The sequence below is a fragment of the Halichoeres trimaculatus genome, unplaced genomic scaffold (genome assembly GCF_033239565.1).
Source record: "Halichoeres trimaculatus isolate MK-OKI-2021-1 unplaced genomic scaffold, fHalTri1.1 fHalTri1_scaffold_8, whole genome shotgun sequence".
In the NCBI taxonomy this organism is placed as follows: domain Eukaryota; kingdom Metazoa; phylum Chordata; class Actinopteri; order Labriformes; family Labridae; genus Halichoeres; species Halichoeres trimaculatus.
In genome coordinates, this window is record NW_027437186.1 from 32,940,649 (window position 1) to 32,966,902 (window position 26,254).

A 26,254-nucleotide genomic window follows, 5' to 3' on the forward strand; every position below is an offset into this window, starting at 1 on the left:
GTAACCTACCATCACAGGGTCAGAGCAGATGACAAGGCTCTGTCAGCCAGTGGGGATATTAATGATTCAACCCAACCAGAGAGGGGGATAAGAGAGCACAGAGAGGAGGAGGGGAGGGTGGAGGATGACAGAGGCAGAAAATAAGCTCATACACTTTATTTAGTGTTACCAAAGGCGTTGACAACAATATGATATTTACTGCCCTAGAAGAGCTTGATATAGAATTTACTGGAACTAAATTAGACAATAGGCTCAAAATGTTCTTATATCATTATCCTACATTTCATGTAGGATACTGAAAAAAAAAGTGTATTTTGAGTTTTTTGTATTTTGAGTGTATTTTGAGTAACTGGGAAGAATGAAAAATAACATACTTCAAATAATCAAAATTTAAATTTCTTGTAATGAACACCTTGTCTGTGTCAATGTTGGCGCCCCCTGTGGACAAAATTGCTCTTCTTATGTCTTTACTTAATTTATTCTATATATGGAAGTAGTGTTTCTCAACAAAAATACTTAAAAAAAAACAAAAAAAAAAACATATCACATATTAAAACTCCTGTAAGAAACATTGTGTGAGTACTAGTTTTGGCACCCCCTGTGGTGAGGTAGTGTTTCTTCAAAAAGAAAAAAAAAGAAAAAACTTGTCAGATGAACTTGTCACTCATCCAAAATATGTATTGTGCATAAAAAAGAAGCCAATGCAAAAGTGCTAACAACTGCAGTTCCCCAAGTGTCCACTCGAGGCTTACTCCAAAACCTTAGAAGATCCCATCTACGGCAATGTTAAGATGTCCATTTCCTTTGCAGAGAAAAACACGTTCACAGCCTGCTATAAAAAAACAAAAGTGGTCCGACTATCTGCTGTCTCTCTGGTCAGCTGGTAAAACTGATAAATGACAATTGGTGAAACCCAAGTTTCTAATTAAAAAAAACAACTAATATTGCTCAAAAAAAATCCTATGGATATTGAGCACACTGCTACACTGTAAAAAATTAAACTTGAAATGAATTTAAACCAACTGACCCCAAATAAAGAAAGAAAACATTGATTCCTACAGCATACTGACTTGCTCAGTAGAAGAAAACTCATATCATCAAGTTCAGAAATAAAATATTTGAATAAACTTTAAGATTACATTTCATAACAAATCACTTATGTTATCAGTACACTCGCATAACTTCTGGGAAGGTGAATTATTTAACACTAGTCATGCTTTTGTAGTTACACCATTTGACATTGTAATGGACATTATTCTTTAATTGGTTAAAAATGGTAGAAATGTCATATAAAATACTGTGAAACCAACAGAAACGCAAACTACACATTTGAACAAACATCTAACATGTTGCTTACAAGTTTAGAGCACGTTCATGATTCCAACCCTTATTTGTCACTGTCTCTCTTACCCTTTGTGTGTTATTTAACTATAACTAATTTATTCTTAAGATGAAAAAGTGTGAATTTTTGAAAAATTAAGCATAATTTGGGGCATAGAGCTTAAGTGGGTAGATTACAAACTAGGAGGCTAAAGGCCCATTTCTCGACTGTCTAAAGTCAAGTGTTTCCAAAATGGTGAACACCACTAGTTAGCTTTAAAAATCAATTTTAGAAAGTGATAGGGGACGTCACAGGGATTACATCTATGTTATTATATTGTCAAAGGCTTATAACTACCTTTGATCTGTCATTATGCTCACGGGTTTTTTTTTTTTTGGTTTTTTTTTTCTAAAGCTCATAAAAAATAATTGGAATCAATTTGGTATGTTACATAACCAGCTACAAACTCTTTCTATAGGAGCTTTAAGTCCTAGAGCTTATGTTTGTTTATTTGTTATATACTTCCACCTTGATATTTGTTGAATTGTTCTGTATTTTTAAATATTTGATTAGCATACTTTCTCAGCACATTTTCTGGAAACAACATTTAATTCAAAGCACATTAACTGAACACTATTTGTACTGTCTTTTTAAGTTTTTCTGTGGACCATTCTTGGACATTTTTGTTACAGATTAGTTTTCCTCCAGGCACCTATTGGTACACTGTGTATCCTACTAATAAAGTGTTACCACACAGTGTTTACACTTGGTTTAACATACGCAGATGATAATCTAAAACCCAGACCGTCATGCAGCTGTGTTTATGGACTTCAGTGAACACAAAGAGCAGCTGAATGTTGAGGCACCTCAGGCCCAAACTCTTTGATCTGCAGAGAAAGTAGATCTGACAAGCTGATAAGTCTCCTCGAGATAAGAGGTTAAAATGTCACATAAAACGTGTTCTTATTCATGCGTCACAAAGACAAAGAGACAAGAGAAGTCAAGTTTCGGCTTCACAAACAGAACAGTTTTAGAGGAGACACCATCCTGTGAGCAGAGTGCTGCAGAACCACCATGAAGCTGTGAGATTACAGAGCTTTGAAATGTTATTGTAGTACAACAAACGTCCACTGAGCGCATGCATTGTCATCGAAGTACAGGACACTTAACCTCCCTACAGACTACACAATGCCGTATGAATGAATACTGTGTTTCTATGTCATTGCACTAATTGGGGCACCGAAGCAACGCACCAGGCTATTTCACTTGAGAGACCCAGAGCTCCCAAGGCACTGGGCTGGGTATTTATTGCCCAAGGCCAATGCTGTCACGACCTGCATGCAGCCTAACCTTGTCAGACATGAAATCTGCATCACGCTCAAACTGATGTTTTACTATGTGACACATTATGAATATTACATTACAGGACCCTAGACGTTGTCAGTCAAAACAGAGCAGCTTCTCTCACCAGTAAGAGAAGCAAGTGAGAAGAGTGGGAGAGAGGGGAGGGAAAGTGAGAGAAAGGAGGGAGACAAAAAGAGAGAAGAAAGATTATTCAAGAAAGGCAGGGCTGGTAAATGATTAATAGGCAACACAGAGTCAGAAACAAGCACTTAGGGCTAAAACAGACAAAAGAGAGCATGCTTTTCGCCTTTTATCGCATTTCATGTAAAGGACCCTGACAAATGGTGGTCATATTGCATGGCTTGAGGCCTAGCTTGATGTTTAATGCATCATCTGCTCTGGTAAGGCAGGGTAGTAAACACTCATTTGTGGTGGTGACTAGTCACACATGAAATCCATTTTGCAAACTGGAGTGTAGAGGGGCTGGTTGACAAAGCTTTTAGAGTGATGTGGTTGAGTCCACAGTCTGCTTGTGAAATGTTTGAGGGCTGGATGTTACAAAAAAAGGAACATCTCCAAATCCATTACTTAGAAAAACTATCACTCTGAAGTGTCTGGCTGAAAAAAATATTTGTTTTAATTCCTTTTGACCTTGATTTCACAAGGAATATTCCTACTGAAAAAAGTCTCCTACCAAGTAATCGTCATGAAAGTCGCAGAAAAAGTCCAAAATTAATTAACCTAAGCGTTAAAGCAGAAAGAAAAGACTTCAAACAGTGAACTAGCAGACTTTGGCAACAAGATATGATCATCCAACAATGGTCCAATGGTCAACAACTTTCATTCCTGTTTTTAAAATCTTTTGTGTGAATCAAAATCTAGTTGTAGACTACGGAGGAGGATCAGGGCCACTAAAAAAAAAGAAATGAGTCCAATTTTCTTTGTTTTCATTACTACTATTTTCTGAGACAAAAAGGTCGAAATTCTGACTTTGATCTCAGAATTCTAAGAAAAATGTATTTTGACATTAATCTCAGAATTATGCATTTTTCCTCATAATGCTGAGAGTAATATGGAGGAGGATTAGGGCCACTGAAAAAAAAAACCTTTTTTTTTTTTTTTTTTTTTTTTTTACGATTATCTCTTAATTCCAAAAGGCAGAACTATGACATTAAAGACAAAATCCTGAGAAAATAATCAGAACTCTAAGATTAAAGTCAGAATTCTGACTTTTTACCAAGAAAAAAATAGTATGGAAATTTTGGGGGACTTTTTTTGTGTTTTTTTTTTTTTTTTTTTCCCAGCATCCCTAATCCTCTTCCATATATTAATATCAATCTCAGAATTCGAAGAAAAAGTCAGAAAATTGATTTTAATTCCCCCCCCCCCGAAAAAATAAAATTATATTTTTCTTTTTGGATGTTTTTTTTTTTTCTTTCAGCGTCCCTAATCCTCTTCTGTAGATAAAACTCAATCTCAGAATTCTAAGAAAAAGTCAAAGCTTGACTTTAATCTCAGCATTGTGGGAAAAATGTAAGAATGCTGAGATTTCTTAGTTCTTTCTTTGAAAAGTAGTAACGAAAAAAATTTGGACATATTTTTTTTTAGTGGCCCCAATCCTTCTCCGTAGTAGACATCCTTAAGGCTAACAAATGAAAGCACAAAATGTACACAGAGAGAACGTCATCTCTCTGTGGATCTGTCTTTCCAGAAGGTCACAGTAACATCTGTATCATCCTCATGTGTAAAATCATCACAGCTAGTGGTGTATTTACAGACCTGTATCTCTGGTAGTCGTCTTCATCCTTATCCAGGCTAACCAGCTGGTTGGGGCAGGCCTCGTTTCCCAGCAGGCTTAGGTACTCCAGTGACGGGGTCACGTCAGCCAAGTGTTCCAGCAGGGCCTCGATATCAGTCAGGTGTCAAAGGGCGGATGTCAAGGACCTAGCGCTGTTAATTACATTAGCATTTACTCCCCGCACAGCCCCTCCCACGCCTGTCTGCGCTAAAACACGTCACTGTCAAATTTACCGAGCTGCTCAAAGGGGCCAGTCACCGGCTTTGTGAGAGCGGGCAGACAGAGGGGCAATTTAAGGTGCGGGCTTTGGCATATAGTAGTGACACAATTTGGCTGCCGCGCTCTCCCCCTTTTCTCTCGATCTCTTTCATTTCCTAGGTGGCCGGGTGCAGAACAGTGACAAAATGATGGATGCCCTGTGGTTCAAACAGTCCGTGCTTCCCAGAGCTGTGCTGTGGAAAACTTTTTCTCGAATACATGGAAAAAACAAACAACCCCTAAGCAGGCACATTCATCACTAATACATTCACTTGGAAAATTGAGCCCCAAAGTGTCAAAATACAACTGCACTAATGCAGCACTCGAGCTTTAAAAAATGGCACCGTGCCACGACAGGATGTACATAATTGGCCTATTAGCATGTGCCGACCACTTCACAAAAAAACCCGAGCACACAGTCCCAGACGCACACTTCAAGGAGCCCCAGTTTTAATGTTGACTCTGGAAGTGTGTGTGTGTAAATGTGTGTGAGAGAGTGTGAGCATCGTTACCCAGTAGGATCTGCATAACCAGAGGAAAACAGGACACATTGCTAAACCTGTTCTGAAGCTTGGAGGGGAAGTTCACACATTTTTGACTGATCATAAACAGCCTCGCAGCGTGTCTGTGTCTTGGATTTAGGGGTGGCTGTGCAGAGCTCTGCTTTTAATGTGTTTACTTTGGGCGGTGGAACACACAGGGCCGTTATAACCAATGAGCCAAATTGTGAGCATGTGCTAGCGCGTTTAGTGACAAATTAAATAACAGCTTTATTTTATTCCAGAGTGGTAAAACAGTAAAATAAAGCATAATGCAAGTGCAGAAAATATGGTTTGAAGAACTTTCCCTTTAATTTAAACTAATTGATATTACAAGACCGCAAGTGCATTACATCAATTCACGTCTCATTCCTGCAATGTATTTTTAATTCAACACTTTTTATTCTCTTTGAAAATAAAAACCCTCATCTGTTGTGTTGGCTCTAAAATGGGATTCCACTAGAGGTCCCTGTGGTTCAAAAACTAGTCCTGTGTGGAGCTCTGTGACACAAGTTCTTCTAGTTTCTTCTGCAGCTCACACACCTTCCTGACAAACTCTGGCATCACTGTTTTTGATTTTTTAACACATAAATAAATTTAAGCTTGTTTATTCTGATACCCACACTGATAATCCACATCAGCACAGAAGGCACTGAATCAAACTGAGGAAGATGCTGAGTGATTAATTTCAAAGGATATTTGGTTCTTATTGAGTGTGAGGGTGTGGAGGTTGGGTAACCTGGGAAACCGGAGGTCATTTCCGAGAAGATTGTTGTCGACGACCAGCTCTTCCAGCTCAGTGAACATTTTGAGGCCTGCCAGTGACCTGCAATGACAAGGCAAGAGAAAAAAGTGTTAGGACTCTAAATCTGGTCAGCTGTTATAGTGCAGGAATAAATATTTCAGCCCTGCCTCTTTTAAAACGCCGGGAGAGTATGGGTCCGGGCCTGTCAGGGAAGTGAATGACAAGAATTAGTGGTGCTGAGCTCCCCTGGCATGGTGAGGCATCCTTCAGCGGCTGGCAGGATGAGGGATGGGGGTCACTTGTGAGTAGCCAGGATTCAAAACAAAAGGCTTCAGAAATGCGGCGGGCAGGATGAATTTGTCAATGTCTTGTGCCTTGAGGCGCCCAGTTTCGCCTGACCCTAACCCTCCATTCCCAAGACAAATCACTCTGTCACAGTTCACCTTCACTCCCCAGACACAAATTTAACTTGTCATCCATCATTTTCACAGAGGAACCGGAATACACTCGCAATCACACACGGATTGGAGGGGAAACTTTTTTTTTTTTTTTTTTTTTAACAACAGCGGCACGATAGGGGTTTAGTGTCTGGGTTTTAACATCAAAGAACTGAGTTTTGTTTTGTTTTTTAACGGAAGAATCCTGCTTCTTTTCATGACGCATTGCAGGAAAGGTGAAGGGGCACTTCAACTCTTTTCCTCTAAGCACAGGCATAGAAATGATGGAGGGCGGGGTTGGGAGTGCTGTTAGGGACCTGCAAAGTTCAAGTCATGCAAGGTGCACGAAGGCAATGTGTGTGTTGTGTCTAATCCTTCATACTGTCAACATGCCATGTTAAAGCATCCTGGGGGACTTTATTGACATTTAAATCTGCCAGAGCTTGACAAAGACAGTCCACTCTTCATATCTGCAGCTCACATGACAGATTCAATAAAAAAAACACAATGTTTTCAAGTATTAGCCTTGACATTACCTCACAAGCTTTAATTTGATTGCTTTCTACAAATTTGTGTCTAGATTCAAAAACAAACATGCAACCTTGACTTTTAGTTACGTAAATATGAATTCCAGGAAGCAGTGTCACATTACAGGATGACAAACTCAAGATACAGTGAGGTCTAAACAGCTGCAGTGTGAACTATTGCTCCTCCCTGGATCTGCGAAGCATCAGTGGCTGCCATGATACACACCAGCTTAGAGCTACGTAAATATTACACCTTTATCATGACAATCTGCAAATGGATGGCGAGGGGTAGGAAGCTATGGGGGCAACGCAGGATGTACAGTCACATCCAGAGTGGAAAAGTATCAACTTAGTGCAAAAGAAGAGGAAATATACATAAAAAGGTGATAATTTGGAATAATGCAGCACATATTTACACCTTGCCTCCACAGAGTCAACCCTGAGCCACAAGATGAATTGTTGCAGCGATGATCACGGATGGAAAATTACAGATTGCTAATACACTGTTTACTTGCAAGTTAAAGGGAACAGAGCCGCCTTGTTTCAAAGAGCCATCAACATTTTGCAAACACATACTGATCCCAACAACAACAGCTGACAGCAGCTAGCCTGTGTGCTGGCAAAGCTGCTGGCTGACAACCTCTTATCAGGTCTGATTAATGCGCTGGCAAGATGGATGAACGCAGAGATGTGCCAGTTTTTATGAAATCCTGTTCTGTTTTTCCTCCCCCCATGATGCCTCTTTTTTATGACAGCAAACAGGCCCATTAGGATTGTAGACTTAATCTACAGAGAGCATAAAAGAGAAGTGCATCTCAGATAGACTGTTGGATTCCTGTAAAGCTTATTTTGTAAGTGGAGTCTGAGCATACAGTAGTTGGGATAAGAATATGCTTGATAAAATCCTTGAAGAAAAAAAACAGTTTTGCTGAACTTTCTGAAAATCAATTTGTAAGTATGAGTGTGAGGAAGGAAGTGCAGTGAACTTTTGTCCTAAACTAGTCATTGATTTAATAGGCAAAAGTATATTTTTAACATATTTATTTGATGCTTATTTGTTAAGGAAAGATATACATGGACCAACTGGAAACAGCGATCCAACACAAGCATTGCAGTGTAGTGTAATATCTGTCTTTGGAAGAGCTATAATGGGAATAAAATTTAAAAAAAAGAAAGTTATTCTTACAATGTAAAACTAGAAAAGCACCCAGAGAGTGCAGACCTCTGCCAAGCATATTGTGATTGTCATGCAATACTTAAGTCCTACTTTAATGTTATACTTCCTTTCAGCAGACTGTCTGACACTGTTGAAAATGATGATGACCCGGTACATATTTCATATTCGGGATCTTAGTATCCAGAATATTACCAGTATCTGGATCATACTTTTACATCTGTCAAAAATTATGGTGACCTTGTCTTGTATTGTTTTGCAAAGCAATCCGATCATTTACCATGATACCACATATGGTGAAAACGGCCCTGACTCACAATGATAAAGAATCCTTAAAAAAAATCCTGGATCCAGACGGTGATCCGGATCACCTCCAAAATTTAATCACTTCTTCCTTATCCCATTTTGAAGATTTCCTGAAAATTTCATCAAGATCCGTTTGATTCTTTTTGAGTTATGTTGTTCACAGACAAACAAACAAACACACAAAAAACACATTTGGCAGCCATGAAGCATCAAAAAGTCAGATATGAGCACAGATTTAAAATTATTTTGATTTTCTCAATGACATGGCCAAACTCAAAAGTGGTGAAACTTGAAAGAAGTTTCAGGTGAATCTACAGGATTTTACTCCTTTTACTAAAAAATCAATCCAACCAAACACTGTTTCTTAAACACAGCTGAACTGACATGAAATTTAACACTCCATCTGAACTGTATAATCTTTGCATCAGTTTGCTGAATGGCAAAATAGCAGACCATGGTAAATAAATATTACATTAACCTTTCACAGAAGTTGCTAACTAACTATTACCACCTGTAAGTGTGCATATGTTTGGGGGGGGTGTGTGTGCGAGTGTGTGTGCATGATGGGCTGCAGTCCTGTGGGTTATGTTATTAGCTGCTCGGTTAAAGGGAGCCTCGTGGCGCAGGAGGGAGCCTTATTAATTGTTGTTTTCATGTCACCACTGCTGCGTGCACTTGCTGATTTAATCAGTTAAATTCACAGCCAGGGGAGAGCCACTGAGTCCCATCCAGCATTAACTACAGTGCCGGGATTGAACTTCTAATACTCTCCAGCTTTCTCTGCTCCCTCTGCACATTTCCATGGCTGCTTTCATTACTTTTTATAAGCGTTCTTGTTTTTAATGTGCGGCTTGGAAAACTAACAAAGTTTAAGCAGTGCAGTAAAAGTACCCCACTTCAAAAACGAGGGGGGAAAAAACAGAGTAGCTTTTGCTTTTAACAAAACTAATGAGTATAATTGACTTGCGTCCTGGAGCTTGAGAGATTTGGAAAGCAGCAAACACAGGGTAAACACAAATAATCATACAAGTTTATGGCAGCTCAACAAAATACATTTTTGCTGAAGTGTTTGATAACTCAATCTTATACATTAACATATATTTAACACTGCTTTTTTAGCTAAAATTTTAATTTAAAGCAATTTTCGTCAATTTACTGCTACCATTGGTGCAGATTTGCTGTGTTTTAGACTTTTGCTAATGTGACATATACATGTAAAATAGTTAGCTACTGTTACTGATGCAATTTCTATGCAAACAAATAAACTATTTGGAGAAATTCAATAAATTTGTGAGTATATATAATTTGTGAGTACACATAATAAAATAGTTGCTATCTATAAACAAACAGCTGCTTTAGAAATGTAAAACCGTTTCATTATTAAAGCTTTAACTAGCTAAGAGACAGAGGTGGGTGAGGCTGCCGGGTGGGTGGGGGGTGGTAGCTTTAACGAGGTGAGCCTATGAATCCTCTCCTTGTTAAGATAATTATGATCAGCCTCATTGTCAGAGCTAATACTTCACACGGCCTGTCTTTACGCTTTGACGACCACTTAGCCTGTGTAAGCTCGCCATCATACATCACACAGCCCCTCTGTGCTTCAGTCCGTGTGTGCTTTGGAGCTCGTATAAGTGCCTCATGTACGAGCCGAATTTTAAATGAAGTGCCATGATCCTGTTCAAACTCACAGAGTGTGTGCAGTAATATTTGGCTAGATGAGAAACTCTGCTCAGGAAGCAGTGCAGGATGGGAGAAAAACACAGACAAGGACACAAGAGAGGAGACACTGACCCGCAGAGCAGGCCTGCCAGATCAATACACTAATACTAATGCAGACATAGTGATTGATAAACCACTGCTGACAACAGAGGGAAGAAAACTCTCGACCAGTATTGGCTGAAATGTCACTCACTCCTGCCAATGGTGTGTGCTAGTGTCATGTCAGTTATCCTCAGGCAACACATGAGGGATGGAGGACGGCGGTCTTGGCTCTTTCCCATGTGTTACACAGTCTCGCCTGTTGTGTGCTGCTTTAGAAACTAAATGAACCTCAGTTTGCAATCTTTGGAAACTCTGACGTTGGTAGAGTTTTTTTTTTTTTAAACATGATTGAGTAATATTGTGAAACAACCTTTAAGTTTCCTTGATGGCTTTAATAGTGAATGAGATCACTATCCCTGCAGATAGTGCTGCAGAAGTTTCTGAGTCTTTTGTGTATCTAAGTGACACATGCATACACTTTGAAAGCTGTGGAGCCTTCAAAGCTGCAGCCCTTCACAGAAGTCCAGGAAAGCAATGCACTATTATTTTATATGGAGGACCTGAGCTGCAGAGTGACAGCCATAATGGCGTCCTGCTCAAAAGGAAACAGATAAATGCTTGATGAATCGACCAATACTGAAGCCATGATGGCCTTCATATGCACATAATGGACTATTCAGTGCACAATTCAGATTGCCTGCCAGGATAAGGTTCTGTAATGAATGGGAAAAGGAACTGGGCCTGAGAAACCCAGTATATGGACTGGCTTTAATAAACTTAATAAGAAAGGTGAAGGCAGTCATTCAGCAGGAAGCAGTCAGGAAATATTCAGAGGTTTTTAACCCTTTTGTATGCTAAAACAATCGTCTTTATTTAGGAAAGTTATCAATATTCTTAACTGTTTCATCATAAATCATTGATTTCCAGAAAAATTCAATGTATTACAAAATATCAATATAAGTGCTGTCAGGTGATTAAAAAAATCCAATTAATTACAGGATTTGTAATTAATTAATCAAATTAATCACATTTTAATCTCATATCTGCTCAAGGTTCCTAATAAAGAATGTGAGTTTTAGGAATTTTACAAAACTGTAGTGCATGACCAATTAAATGAAAACATGAACAGAAAACATGAAGAGATTTGTAGATCCAAATTTTTTCAACTGGCCAATATTAAGATGTTTGTGTTCGCTGCCATTGACGTCTATCAAAATCATGTTTGTAAACTACTGTGGGTGAGAGCAGTGTGCTCTTTGGATGAGAGCTCAGCATGGATATGAGGAAAAGATGTGAGATGATAGAAGCAAAGTGAGACGCTGCGAGTCAGAAAGGTTCAGGCAGCTCACGCTGATCACAGAGAGGACCAAAGGATGGAGCGCCCAGGATAAACGTAATTAAAAAGAGTTCATTGTGTAATTTTTTTAAATAAAAAAAAACAGAAGAGAGTCAACTCTTCGTCGGTAGATTTAGTGTTTACATAGTCATAGAAAACAATATTATTTGGGCCTTGAAAGATCATTCAAGATGCTCTGAAAATGGCCGGCAGCCAATGAGTTTATCCCATTAAATTTCATAGCCCATTAATTTGTGTTGCAATTAATTAATCTAATTAATGAGTTAAAGTGACAGCCCTAATAAATATACACTTTGATGAATTTCTTGAACACTTCAATGATGCTAAAAGACCTGTTAGAACAGATGTTGTTACATCGTTGCAAAGAGATGGAGGGAGTACAGTTCATATTATCACAACAGTTAATCACTTTTTTGATGGAAAAACAAACATTTTAAGAGAAATTTAGAACCGTTAGTGCACTTAGCTTCCATTAGTTTGCTCCAGCTGCATTTCATCACTCTAAGCCTCCAAAGAAACACACATAAACAACCCAAAAATACCAAAATAAAACAAACACTATCAGGATTAGCTCATGTTAAATAAGACGACATTATCAGAAAAGCAAATTAATGCCCTGCAACCCCTCGAGCCCCCCTCAACATCCTCCCTACCACCTCCACACAGAGCTGATCGGGTCTGTTCCAGCAGCTTTCTCCCCTGCAGCTACACTTTATGGCCTAAACACGTCTCTGTACATGCATCTGTGATGGCGACGGTAAATTAGACTGTCATTATCTGTCTCTATCTCCCCCCACAGCTCCCCCTCCCTCACCCTCACATATAGACAGTCCCTGCTCTGTGTGGCACTCCTCTCTCTGTGTTTCCAGGCCTCAGGTGGCAGTCATTTAAAGATCACACGTCCAGGACACACACAGCCCTCCCTGAATGCATGTCAATTCACACATGGGAAGGGGATTACACGTCTCCTCCTAGGCAGCTGCAAATTACTATTAATGGCGATGCAAATCATTAGAGTACATTTGGCGCCGCCAGCAAATCTCCTCTTTATGTGGGTTCACTCTTAATCTGTTTTGAATATTGCGCTATACTCGCTCCTGACAAGCTATGTGTAAAAGCATCACTAGCTACAAAGCTGTCAATTGGAGGTGGCGTGTCAGATTGAACTTTACACGGGGTTTCATCATTTCCAAAAACAAAAATATCTTTTTAGAGAGCATAAACAAATCCGAGCAAGAAGAAATCTGTGAAACATAATTAGCAAAGTTCTTTGTTCATGAAGAAGTTAAATATCGCCGCTCATTACTTCATGCTATATGAGGCTATTATGTGAGAAGTGCAAATTAAATTGTTGGAAATGTGTGCGCCATGGTGCGCCTGTCGAATGTTTAAAGCTAGTTGCGGTGTGTCTGAGTGATAATACCGCTGTGAATCCTGCAGCGTCTGAGTTATAGACTACCCCTGTGGATATTCCTGCTGAGTGTGTGAGGTTAATATTCTCTCTCAATGTCATTAGCGCTGGCAGAAGGCCTGAGAGCACTGTGAATCAGACAGGGACTGATCCTGTCAATTCACACACGCACACACACAGATACACACACACACATACACACAATGAGCCAGGGCCAGACAAAATCAAAGCCACTGTACTGAGGTCAGCATCACCTGGCCTCATGCTTCCGCTTGCAGCTCAGATCCCTGTCTGATTAATGACCCGGGATCAACCCTGACCAAGGGATAAGGACTTGACAGACATTCCTATCAGGTCCAGACTCGTAAGCCCTGTTGACCCCGGTTTGGTCTGGGATGGAGTCTAAGCTCGAACGATGACCCGACTGAGGAAGAAGAGAGTTAGGAGCATGCTGTCTGTACAGACCTGGTTAACATTTATCAAGAACAAAGACAAACTGTTTCCTTAGAGGTGTGAAAAGAATAAGATTACGGGAGCAGAAAGGAGGTTAAGACATCTAGATTGGATTTTTTGCCGATATCTGATATATCAATTAGGGATCAACCAATTATCGGCTGTACCTATTATCCGGGCCGATATTTGCCATTCTGGGGCATATCGGCGGCTGCCTTTTTTTTCAATCCGACAGCTGATATGAAACCGATTCAAAACTGTGTTGCTTTGACTCTGATGCTTCTCTGCACAGAATTTCTCCCTGTCTACACTATGGAAGCCCTAGATGGTCATTTAAAATTAGTCATGTAAAACCAAACAGAAAATTAATTCAGCTGCATTACACACCTGTAAAAGGCAGCACAAACTCAATTCTGTCCAGTTTTGTTGCAGTAACATAGAAATTTTGGAAAACTTTATTTACTGTAGAAATCTTTAGCTATCTATTTTTTAAAGTTTTCATTTAACTTTATAAAACTTGCTGCTGAGCCTGGGAGCTGTTTAATAAAGATTTTTTTGAAGGCATTTGAATGCAGTTAAGTGTTGGGGTTTGTATTATTCAAATTTTTTTTACGCCAATATTTTCACTTTGACTGCAAATGAATATCGGTTTCAAATATCGGTTATCGGCCTCCTTGCCTACTAATAATCAGTGTCAGCCCTCATTTCTAATACCGATATTTAACCACTCATTTAGTCGGTACTGATATTTTTCTCTGTGCACATGATAGCAGAGATCAACTGTCCTCTGTATTAGAAGTAGCATACTGTATTATGGTGCATACTCATCACATTTGTTATGTAATATTCATTTCTTGTGCAAAATAAGAAAAATATATACTAGAAACTGTGTATTTATTTATGATGAAAAGGTAATTCCTACTTGATACTGTTCCTAGTAAATTTGGTCAGTTTTATAACTGGCAGTCAGTAAACATAACCCCTGTTCACAGGGAACATATGAGAAGTGCAACTGTACAGCAATTAAACCCAAATTGAATAAAATGGTTTACTTTGGAAAAAGGTAAATGTACCTAAATGAGTCAGATACATGTACGTTACAGACCGCTGCTTAAATTGAAGTCTAACTTAAAACAGGAGCCAATTATGGGACTCCTCACTCTGAACTGTGCAAACAAAACCACAAAAACTTAAAAAAATATCTGCAGGTGGATTTTGGCGTGTTTGCCTATATCTGATATTTTATATTAAGCCAATATAGGCTGATAACATGCTGATAATACTGTGCATCCCCAGACATATCACCTGTGTTCACAGTGTTGCAAATATCAACACAAACTTGAAAACCCTTACAGCAGCTCTTAGTCTGGCAGTTGGAATAAATATCAAAAACAGAAAAAGTGATATCTCAACATCTCTTTCCAGAAAGGTGAATATCATTTTTAAAGTAACAGAAATGTTTGTTTCATGGTCAGACAGAATGACAGCCACTCCCCATGATCAACTTTACATTGTCCACTTTGAAATACATCATCAGACAAGCCAAGCAGTACGCTGTTGATCCGAGCTCCTCCACAGCTCTTCCCTCCCCACGCTGTGCCAGGTCTGTGCTCGCAGTACGGCCATGCGTCTTGTGAATGTTTGTATTGAAAGATTAGTTGTCTATCCACATGACAAACAGCCTACCCTCCTCAGTGAGCGCGAGCTGAAAATCAATTCCCTGATGGCATCTCAGACAGTGAGGACATCAATGCGGCACAAACAAGCGCACACACAGGCTTCTCATGCATGCTACACAGGCTCAGACCTCTTTAAGTGTTTATAATACTGTAGAATTACAGTGACAGAGTCAATAAGCCATGGCAGATTGTAGTGAGCATGCTTTGTATTAACCACTGAGTTCTGCATGGAAAAAGGATGTAGATAAATATACTTGTCATACTTATATCTACACACACAGACATCCACATTATGTATATAAATCAAGAAATTGAGATTTTTAGGGATTACAAGTTTTCTGACAGGATTATGTATAGAGTGTTCTGGGGACTTCTTCCTATCTATCTATCTATCTATCTATCTATCTATCTATCTATCTATCTATCTATCTATCTATCTATCTATCTATCTAGTTAGCCACCTGGCTACCTACCTACCTTGCAACCTTGCTAGCTAGCCACCTATCTACCTACTTGTCCACTCACCTGTCTGTTTATCTTTCTGCCTAGCTGCAGTTAGGGATGTGTACTGAATTAAGTACTTTTATAGGCACCAACCAAATTCTGTCTGTAGTTCCGTGTACTGATTCACATTAAATCAAATGGTGCCATGTTTGCTACCTAAACGCATCCCTGTGACTGTGGGGAAGTGGAAGAGTGGGTGATTTTCAATACTGGACTCAGCATTGCACTTTTTTTTTTTAAAGATTTTTTTTAACAAATTAATATTTATTGACACGTAAAAACACACAAAAGTATGGAAAACTGGTACCGTTGAATACTGATACTTGGGATGCACCGATATGAACATTTTGGCCGATACCGATATCCGATATTAATATTGTTCTTATGGCTGATAACCGGTATTTCCCAATATCGATATTGGTAAGAAAAATAAAAATAAAAACAATATATATTAAAAAAAAACACAAAACAACAAAAGCAATCTGAGACAATGTGTCGAGGTAGTTTAGAGAGAAAGAGCGGCGCAATCGTGAGAAAAAATGACCATGAAGAGGATCAAAGGATGGAGCACCAGGGACGAACATGATCAAAAAAGTATGTTTTGTCTGTTTTTTGGATCAAAAACAGGAAGGGAAAAATAATAGAAGAGAGGCAACTCTTCTTAGGTAGATTTGGTGTTTACATAGTCATAGAAAACAATATTATTTGGGTCTTGGAAGCTAATGAGTAAATATCGGCCGATACTGATAACATGGATGATATCGGTATCATATTGAATCGGTACCGTATTGAATCAAATATGAAGTGATATTTACCTTGTTCTACTCGCCTAGTTACCTGTACTGCTTACTAGCTGGCTATTTACCAACCCTAAAACCTACCTATCTTTCTAATTCAGATATTTTCAGAAAGGAATCCACTACATCAGATCTACCATATGGTCGACTGTCCATTGTTTCTCATTATGTCTATCTTTCATCATATCTATCCATCTTTGTATTGTGTCTTGACAAGCTCCCTTTGCTTATTTTAGTATCCTCATAGTGTATATACCTGTCCATCATATCATACAACCTACCTATTATTAACTGCATATATCTTTCTATCACATTGTTAGAAACTACCATTAACATGAAAATAGACCAACTGTATAGTGAATAAAAAAGTACAAGTCCACATGTATCTTTTGTTGCATTAAAATAAAGGGAACATTGAATAATAGATGGTAGGATCTTTGAGGAAGAATCCCTCAGTGCCCTGTCTGTCTGCACACTCTGTCATTACAGTGTTCAGGCTCAGTGCTTGTCAACATTTCCCTGAGAGAGGAGGGGAGCCATCCTGCATTACGTTTGAGTGAGTTCAACTGTCAACTGCCAGCCATTTGTATGCCTCAGCATCCACCTAATAGCAAATAATCACTACCCCCGCGCTCTCTTCATGGCAAATGATCGATGTTGTCTTGAAGCCTGATGGATGACCCTGCCACAGTGATGTCCAGGCATGCATTAAAAACCACCTCTATGAAATGCCTGTCAGTGTGATGAGGCGGCACGCGCAGAATCACATGCGTGTGCACAAAGTGACGCTGAGGAATGCAAGCGCTGGGATAAAGGAGAAGCGTGAGGGAAAGCTGTGATCCACAATAAAAAAGCGGAGTTAATTTCTTAGCATTAGTGGAGAATTTTATAATATGACAGGACCTGTGGTGTGATTGGTAGACAGTATTAGTAGAAATAGACTGCTCAGGTACCACCTGGGATGCTTCTCTTCCTCCTCACCCCACTCCCCCCCTCTCACTAACACACAAACAGCTCCCTATTACCCTTCAGTGTTCAGATTAAAATGCACAGCACCACAATCTTTGATCTCCCACTTGCTGACACAAATCCTTTCAAGCCTCAACATTTTCCTGCAAAGGTAATTAGTGCTAATTAAAAAGTTTCGAAAGCAGTCTACGGCTGCTGCTGTTGATGCTGCCGCTGCTGGTGGTGCACAGGCAGATCACCCATCTAAACCCACCCCTCCTCCTCCTCCCCAGGTGCTGCGGATGTGTGTGTCAGCTGTGTTCCTGCCTCTTCTCTGCAAAGGATCCCATAACTAGACAACACAAGTGAGCCTGAGATGTTTGCAGAAGCAGGAGGGAAGCCCAGTAAGGGGTCTAACTGCAGGTTCTGCCCCCACTGACAAACCTGTGCTCTGCAGGAGGACATGTAATGACACATGTAACAAATACAGATCCCACAAATGGAACAGGTGTAGTCTTTAATTGGGAAATCCTAGCTTGGGGAGCTTGTAACAGTGGAGTAATTAACTTGATAAGGGATTCAATTTGCTGGAAATATCATCACAGAGAAACATATCATTTAGCATAAGCTGCAATTTGCATAATGACAACAAATGCAAACATTCAAAACTCTTGTGGCATAATGGATAAACACATTTGCAGTTAAAGAACTTCCTGTTCTGCGTGTTTCTAATAATTCGAGATAAAGTCAATCAGTGCTATCATTCACTCACGGGCCTGCCTTATTGCTTTCAAGAAGCAGTTATTATAATATAATTAGCTGCCTTTCTAGCATATTATTAAGCAGCTTGCTGAGTGTCAGGTACAGAGGCGTCTCAGAAAATGACACACAAAAACGCAATGTCGTTCTACAACGTTTCAGAGAGATAATTACATAATCTCAGCATGGAGAGCAAGCAGAAAAGTGATAATTAGACAACTATTCCTGCCAATTAAAGTATCATGCCTTTTATTTTTTCTCTCAGTGAGGAGGAGACTATACTGCCCTGCAATGTACAACATAATGTGATCATATCTGCCATGTCCCAAAAAGCTAACGATGACCTATTATTGTGCTTGAAGCAAGATAAGACAATAAAGGCCTTCAAAAGCTAGTAAGGTCAGGAGAATGCAGAGTTTTTCCAAGTAAAAACCATGAGTATGTTTGAGCTCTAACAAGCCTATTAATAGCCTTAATGATTGACATGCACGTGTCAACAAGAAGAAGCAGAGAAAAAAAAACAAACTTATTGATTTGACCTTTGGGATAGTTCCTTCACTCATCGTTGTTGTTTTTGCCTTGTCTTACACCTCGCAGGGAGATAATAGAACATGTCACCGCACAAGGCATTTTGAAATTGAATGCCATCATTTTAATTTAAATGTTACATTCCCTGTGACATCTCTGTCAATGCATAATTGGCACTAGATGTACATATTTATCATTCAGCGTGAGACACTCAAAGACACCGACAGATATGTTACTTTGATGGGTTGACAGTCAGATGCAGAAGAAAAAAATAGAACAGCAAATCAACTGTCGCGCTGTCAGTTAAGCTTTTTGTCACAAAGTTGCACATAAACATGCATGATTAGAAATAGCAAACGAGCTGTAGGCTGGAATCATTGTCTATGCTCCAGAAGTGTCTAAATAGGCTTGTTTGATCCAAGGAGGGGGAATTAAATTCAGAGTTCAGACAAAGAAGAAGATAACAGTCGATGATGGACACTTATTGGAGGAACACCAATAAGTATAATGGCAAACTTAACTTCAGCGTAGAAGTGCAGCAACTTGTGAAACAATGGCGTATTTTGAGCTGTATGACAGCAAAGCACAACTCACAGCCTGCTGGCCAAATGAGGATCTTCATAAAGCTCCTTTAGTCATCTTTAAAATATAGTCAGAGTGAAAAATTATGTGGAGAGGTTGGAAGAAAGATTTGTTTACTTTGAAAGAATACGTCAAACGATACGTCATAAAAAAAGTGGAGTCAGGTGTCAAACTGAATCAAACATATGTGTAATGAAAGTTTGTGCAAATTAAATCAAAAACTTAATTTACAAAGAAAAAAAACATTGTTCACTGGAAGCCTCCAGGTTGAGAAATGATGACACTGCAGAACTGCAGTTCCTTGCATGTTCACTTGATGCTAGCTGAAAAGGCATATGGTTCAACATTAGCTCCTACGTAAAACCTCCTGTGGGTAGTTTTTGACTGGTTAAGGATAATGCACAAATTTCTACCAATTTAAGACTTAGAAGGGTATAAGGGATGACAATGACACAACTAATATAATATCTATGTAATAAGATATCAAATAAGAGAAGCAATGTTAGAGGCCCTTTGTCCAGAGGGGGCACCAAAACTGACAGTTTGCTGCACTAACTTGAGTTGTGCCTCATAGGCTTTAGACTTGACTTGGACTTGTGCTCAAAAGACTTCACACTCGACTCTGACTTGGCTTGAGAACAATCATTATGTTTTCTTTTTTGGTGTATTATGATTGAGGGAACTCTGACGTGCGCTTTCTTCCTCCAGCTGCTGCTGTACCATTCGTACATACATTTGGTTACAAAAACTTCAAACGTGACGGCACCAACAAAAGGAGAGCTGGCTGCAAAGTCTGCAGTATCCCAACCAAAGATGCTGAATCAACCACATCTGACCACTGAGCCAGCACAACAGGGGGCAAGATGTACTGCAACTATCTTCATGTTGGAAGGATAGTTTTTTTTACGGTAAGCATTCGTTGTGTGTTTTCTTCATATTGCATTGCAATGACCTGTTTAAAGTAATCATACAACAAACAACTAATCAGTGCTGCTACTGTATGCTAATAGGTAGGAGTGATAATATTACAGTAAACGCTTTGAATTCTTTTCATAGATACAGCTGTGCAGTATTCTCAGTAGACCAGATAGCAGCATATGTAAAAACCTAATGAGACTTATTTTTCCGAGACTGGAGACTTAACTTAGACTCATGCCCTAAGACTTGGCACTTGACCAAGTCTCACCTCACAAAAACTTGAGACTTGTCTTGGACTCGTGGCCAAAGACTTCAGACTTGACATGGACTTGCAAAAAAAGACTTGTGAACATCTCCGACACAAACAGGAAGAAGCAGTAACATAACCAACTTCACATTGCTGGACATATTATCATATAATATCTTATGGACCTTTTTGCACTTTCTATACTCTTTCTTACTTTTGTTTTCTTAAATGCTGCAGTGACTCCTGAATTTCCCCTCGGGGATAAATAAAGTATTTTCTATTTCTATTTCTATTTCTATTTCTATTTCTATATTCACAGCCTGGTTTAAAACTTTTTGGTCTGTGTGACTCATGATTGGGGTTAAATTATTCCTATTTTGCACATAAAGATAATTAGGGCTGGGCAACGATTAAAACTTTTAATTGTAATTAATCGCATGATTTCCCTGATTAATCATAATTAATTGCATTGTTAATTCAAAATCTAATAATGAATTCAAAAGCAGTGTATTGTGCACTTTTATTGGAATGTTCTGCCATATGAACAAAAGTGCCATAACATCTGTCATGCACTAAATCAGTACTTGTTATACAGTAATAGTTAAATCACATATTTATTGCAAATCAAATTTACAAAATGTAAATACAAAATTAAAGCTTATTGCCACGGTCAGGGCATTAAAGTGATACTCCGGGATGGAACAAGTTGGGTCCTATCACAAGGTTAAGGGCAGAAATTACCCCTACAGCAGTGTTTTTGTGCAGCAGAAGCCCAGGGCGCACACACCAAAGACCCCCTCCCTGCTCGTCAGCCGGTTTCCTCTGCACTCAGACGGGGCCAATTTTTACTTGACCAAAAACAGAAATAAATGGACTCCCACCGAAAAAGTCTGACATCAGTTTGCATTCACGTTTTATTTAGAGAATTTTCGGCGCGTTACTTTCACACAAAAACACCGCTAAATAACGCTCTAGTTCTCATCGTGTCTCTTCGTCCTGGCAGACTACCTGCGTTTGTTTATATCTGGCACGCCGTGCGCGCGGACTGATACACTAAGCGGCGAGAGCCTTTAAGTTCCATGGCGTTGCCCCTCTTCTCCATGCTTGTTTTGGTTACTCATCGTGTTTTTCCGACAATTTCACTTCCGGTTCGGCCCCGGTCAGCAACAGACATTTATGAAATAAAAGCTTGTGAGCAACATGCACTAATGTGCGATAAAATATTCAACGGTGTTAATAGATTGACGGGTTAACGCGAAAATAATGCGTTAACTTACCCAGCACTAAAGATAATATAAAGCCTATGAGTTCTACAAATATTTGCATATTGAGAGGCTGAGCGCCTGCTTCAGCTCAACTTAGAGCTAGCTCAAATTTAAGGCAGCATTTCCAATATGGCGTCCATCATAACAAGACTTTAGGACAGCGCCACCAAAAACTGACCGTTGACTCAAAAGAGACTATGATTGGAAATAGTGACCCCCTCAGCACTTTTTTTTTCCTTTTTCACAAATGATCCCTACAAAAACTAAATCAAACATGCTGCACTTCCTGTTTAATGATGCCTTATCCATCACTAGTTTTTAGATTTAGCTGCTTAAAGGCAGGTATGTAGTAGTCTGTCTTCTCATTGCAAACCCCTGGCAGCAGTTAAGGAGCCAGGGACAAGAAAAAAGAGAACAGATCCCTCCCACTCTCACTTTTTCCCCACTGTTTCCCTTCTCCGCCTCTCTCCGTGTCTTACCGCTGGCCCATTACCTTTACAGAGTGAGGCTCATTAAAGAAGGCAAGTTGAGTCAAATCTTTCTGTAATTCAGCAGAGGTGAATTGCTGTCAACATCATTAACCGTCATTTCTCCAACTCACTTCAGTACTTATGAAGTGTTCTTTATTGTGTAATGATCCAAATCTCAGCTCTAAATCGGCCCCTCTTCAAAGGCCCTGGAGGACGTACCACCCATGCAGCCGTCTGACATGCTAGCAGGCCAGATTAAACGTGGCTCCATCATTACGGTCCTCTTTGTGCTTAAACAGATCCAGCGTTTTCATCCTGCGCTTCAGCTAGCAGGCACCGTTCCTCAGAGGGAATGAAGCGGAAGAGGGAGATCAGTAGACTCGAGACTAGAGCAGAAAGCTGCATTTCAAATGTGACTTTCTTATCTTTGAAGAGCCATATCCTCCACAAAGAGTGCACTTTTTTAATGTGGTTGGTGGGATCACAAGACCAGATTTCTGCCAATAATCTTTCCCCACCCCCTTTCTGTGTTTTAAAACTGTTTACAGATACTTCACTGATCTCATAAGGCCATTGGTCAGGCTGGCTCCATGGCTAATTACAGTGAGAGCTGCCCTGCTTGTCATGCTAGATGTCCTGTCTTAGGAGAAGCCTTCTTTGTGCCTCTGCCATTGTGTGTCCCCTAGTGCTCAGTATCATGCTATGAGATGTCCTCCAGGCCTTGTGTTGGGGGGAAGCCTCCTTTGTGCAGGGACCATTGTGTGTCCCCAGTGCTGAGCCCCCTGCTAGGTAGGAACACAGACAAAGTGCAGCAGGGGGATGCTTCTCAGGGCCCTAAGACCTACAGTAAATCTTCAAACAATTTAGACAAACAAAAAAGGCTGCTGCGCCGCGCCGAGAGTAGACAAGGAAAAGCAGATGAATAAGCAACATCAATTACTGGGGCTTTGACCTGCAAGCCCCCACACCATGGCACACATTTCACACCAAATCGCCCCAGATTGAAGTTGACACTGCTGGAGTGGAAACACTGACCCCTCACAAGGCTATAGCTTCGAACTTAAGACCAGAGAAAGGCAGGGGGGACTGACAAACTACACAGACCAAGGCCAATGTAAAAGGGGGTGCAAGGAGGAGGAGGAGGGGTATGAAAAAAAAGAAATAACACGCATAATAGGTCCTAGTTTGTTTCAAAGTGAGACAAAATGGCTCAATTTGAGCACTTAGGCCATCGAATTGGCCCAGCTGAGGTACAAGAGGAACATGCGAGGGGACAACCGCATCAGGCCACTGATAAGGTGCCTATAAGAGGAACAAAGCCGGATGTCCAACAGGCTTACCAGTGAACCTGAGTGGGACTGGACCCTATTTAAAGGCTTGTTTTAGCCTCCCAGCTTTACCCCGAAAAAGTGCCGCTTCCCCTGAAGCCTTTTTAGTTGGGCACATAAAGCCTCCCTTTACTTTGTTAGCTCACACAAAGGTAAAATAAACACACGGGTCACATTTGTTCAGCACATAGTACTCTGCTCTCATAAAAGTTCCTTGAAGAGAAGACATACATCTTTAAGTGTTACCACTTATTTTCCGTTTCTACACTTTTTCAGCAGACTTTTGTCATTATCACGTTGATTGAAAAACCTCAAAAAAAAAGAGCGTCACAACAGGCGTGAAAAATCACAATCCAATCACAGTTTGTCAATACAGTGTTGATTAATCTAATAACAAACTGCTCGGGGAAACAGGCCCCAAAGTTGACATGACGGCATGGAGTCTAGCAGTAGCTTAGCAGCACACTGACATGTTTGGGGGGCATCAAACTCCACATCGAGACAGTCCTCACAATATCCCAATTAGCCAAGGGGGAAGCAGAAAATATGTTTCAGGTTCACAGAGCAGGCGTGAAAATTAATGATATGACATGGCACACAAGAACAGATCAGCTCTTTTTATAGATTCATGTGAGGATGAAGCCAAAATGAAAGAACTCAACTAAAGTTCATCGTCTTATGAGGGAATAAAGAAGTCTCTAGAGTCTGCCAGTGTGTTTAAGTAACTTTAAAAGGCAATAAATACAGCAGTTTAAAGAGAAAGGAGAAGGAAGGTCATCGTCTTGCAAAAAGGATACTTCTGTACTCAGAACTGCAGAACTAGCAGTGCTGAAAGGTTAAAATGTCCATTACAATCCCAATCACAATCATTTCCCGTTTAATAATATGAACATTACGGAGGTCATTAGCAACTTTAATGAAAGCCTAAAACCAATTTTGCCTTCATGAAACCATGACACATTGACAGACAGACAAGACGGTTCCTCACACAGAGCTAAGCACTGCTCACAAAGAGCATTAAATCCCAACATTATCACAAAGTGTTAAACCCATCTAAAGGCTCCACATGTTCCACTAATGTATAGGATTAAAGGCAGAGCACCTGTTTCAAACAATAGAGCCAATAGCAGACATTCAAACGGAATAATAACGGAGCCTGCACCAGTCAGTCAGTCAGTCAGGCAGCCAGGCGGTTGTCTTTGCAAATGGAAATCCAGAGAAAGGTGGAGATGGGAATCATTTTATCTAGTTGACACACATTACAACGGAGAATCTCAAAAGAGTAAGATGGAAGCTCTCAGGTCAATTATGGTGTCAAGGCTGTCAGCTCGCAGTGAAATATATACCTTTGAAGAACACTTTACTCGAGGGATGGGGTAAAAAGGATGGGAAGACGTACTGTTTAACCCAGAGACCACATAAGAATATCAGAGATGATAGAGTAAAAACGTGGCATGATAATGGACCATTTTCACCGAGCACACTTTGTCAAGGAGGGCCGACTACACCCACTTTCTGAAGGGTGGCATCGAGGAATATCAAGCTGGTGGCTGAAGCTGAAGGAAAGTGCTGTCCATTGTCATTATTAGAATAGGAAGAGGAGTTTTATTCTGTCTTTAGACCTAACGGTGGCTCAAAAAAAAAACCATTTGGTCTTTTGATGATTTTTGTTTGAGAGAACATTAAAAGCAAACTATGAGTGTATTCAGTTGTTCTGAAACAGTGAGCTGCCCCCCTGAAAGTCTGGTTTGTTCGGGCTTATGTGAACACAGCAATCGTGCTCAGATGCAGGGCAAAACAAGCGGGTCGAGATCGCTAAAAATCAGTGGTCTCTCCTTGCTTCCATTCGAGCCCTGTAGCGTTACCTGTACAGTGAGAAGACAACTGCCTCAGCAACCAGCACAACTGACTCATAACTGTGGCTCACACTGTGTTGGTGGAGACAGTGATAAGCCTGGTTGACAACTGTACAGTCAAAACAGTAGAAGAAGAAGAAGTAGGCATGTTGTTGATGTTCCATGGCTGTTCTTCCCTGTGCAAAGCTGGTAAGAACATGAATGGACAATTGATAATGTGAATACACCCTAAGTCAGTGAGTGAGTTTAAGGCTGTATTCACATCTGTGGCTTGTTTTCTTTGTTCCAATTTAGGGGCAAAATGATACAATTGTAGTGGTTGTCACTTGGTTCATTTGTGTTCATAAAGCAAAAGTCTCTTGTGGTCCAAAGTTGTACACTATTCTCTCATTGGTCAGAAATCATACCCCAAGGGTGGGGAGTTTCCTTCTCTCCATTCATCCATTCATGTTCTGACCTGCTTTCCACAGGGAAGAACAGCCATGAAGCATCAACAACGAGCGTGGCTAGCTTGCGTGAGAGCGTTAATCTGGCTTATGTAACAGTGCGCACTATATGACCAACATATGTAGTTTCTCCAAGAGTCCCGACAGTGTTAAGGCACTTGTGGTTGTGTTTGCACTGCAAAGGAACCACAACAAGGCTCAAATGGAAGCGGCCCAAGACCACCTATTTTTAGCGAACTTGACCTGCTTGTTTTGTCCCGCATCCGAGCACGATTGCTTTGTTCATATATGCCTAAATGAACCGGACTCTCCGGGGGCTGCTCACTGTTTTCGAACAACTGCCCCAAACGATCCAGGTGTGAGTACACCCAAAATGATGGGTCTGAAATGATGGGCTTTGGCTCATTGGTAGATAGGAATGGGCACCGAATTATACTTTTATCGATACCGTCTAAATTCCAGTAGTACTGTAGTACTGAGTACCAATTCTCTTAAA

General features: G+C 40.1%; 1 protein-coding gene across 1 annotated transcript in view; it reads right to left on the reverse strand.

Annotated features, from left to right (window-relative positions):
- The window catches only part of lrmda (leucine rich melanocyte differentiation associated), a 305,952-nt gene that overhangs the window by 96,946 nt on the left and 182,752 nt on the right, over positions 1 to 26,254 (reverse strand). The window contains exons 3-4 of the mRNA XM_074676073.1: positions 5,960 to 6,086; positions 4,445 to 4,584 (exon numbers count right to left, since the gene is read on the reverse strand). Of these exons, the coding sequence (XP_074532174.1) occupies positions 4,445 to 4,584; positions 5,960 to 6,086 (267 nt within the window). The remainder of the gene's footprint in view (positions 1 to 4,444; positions 4,585 to 5,959; positions 6,087 to 26,254) is intronic.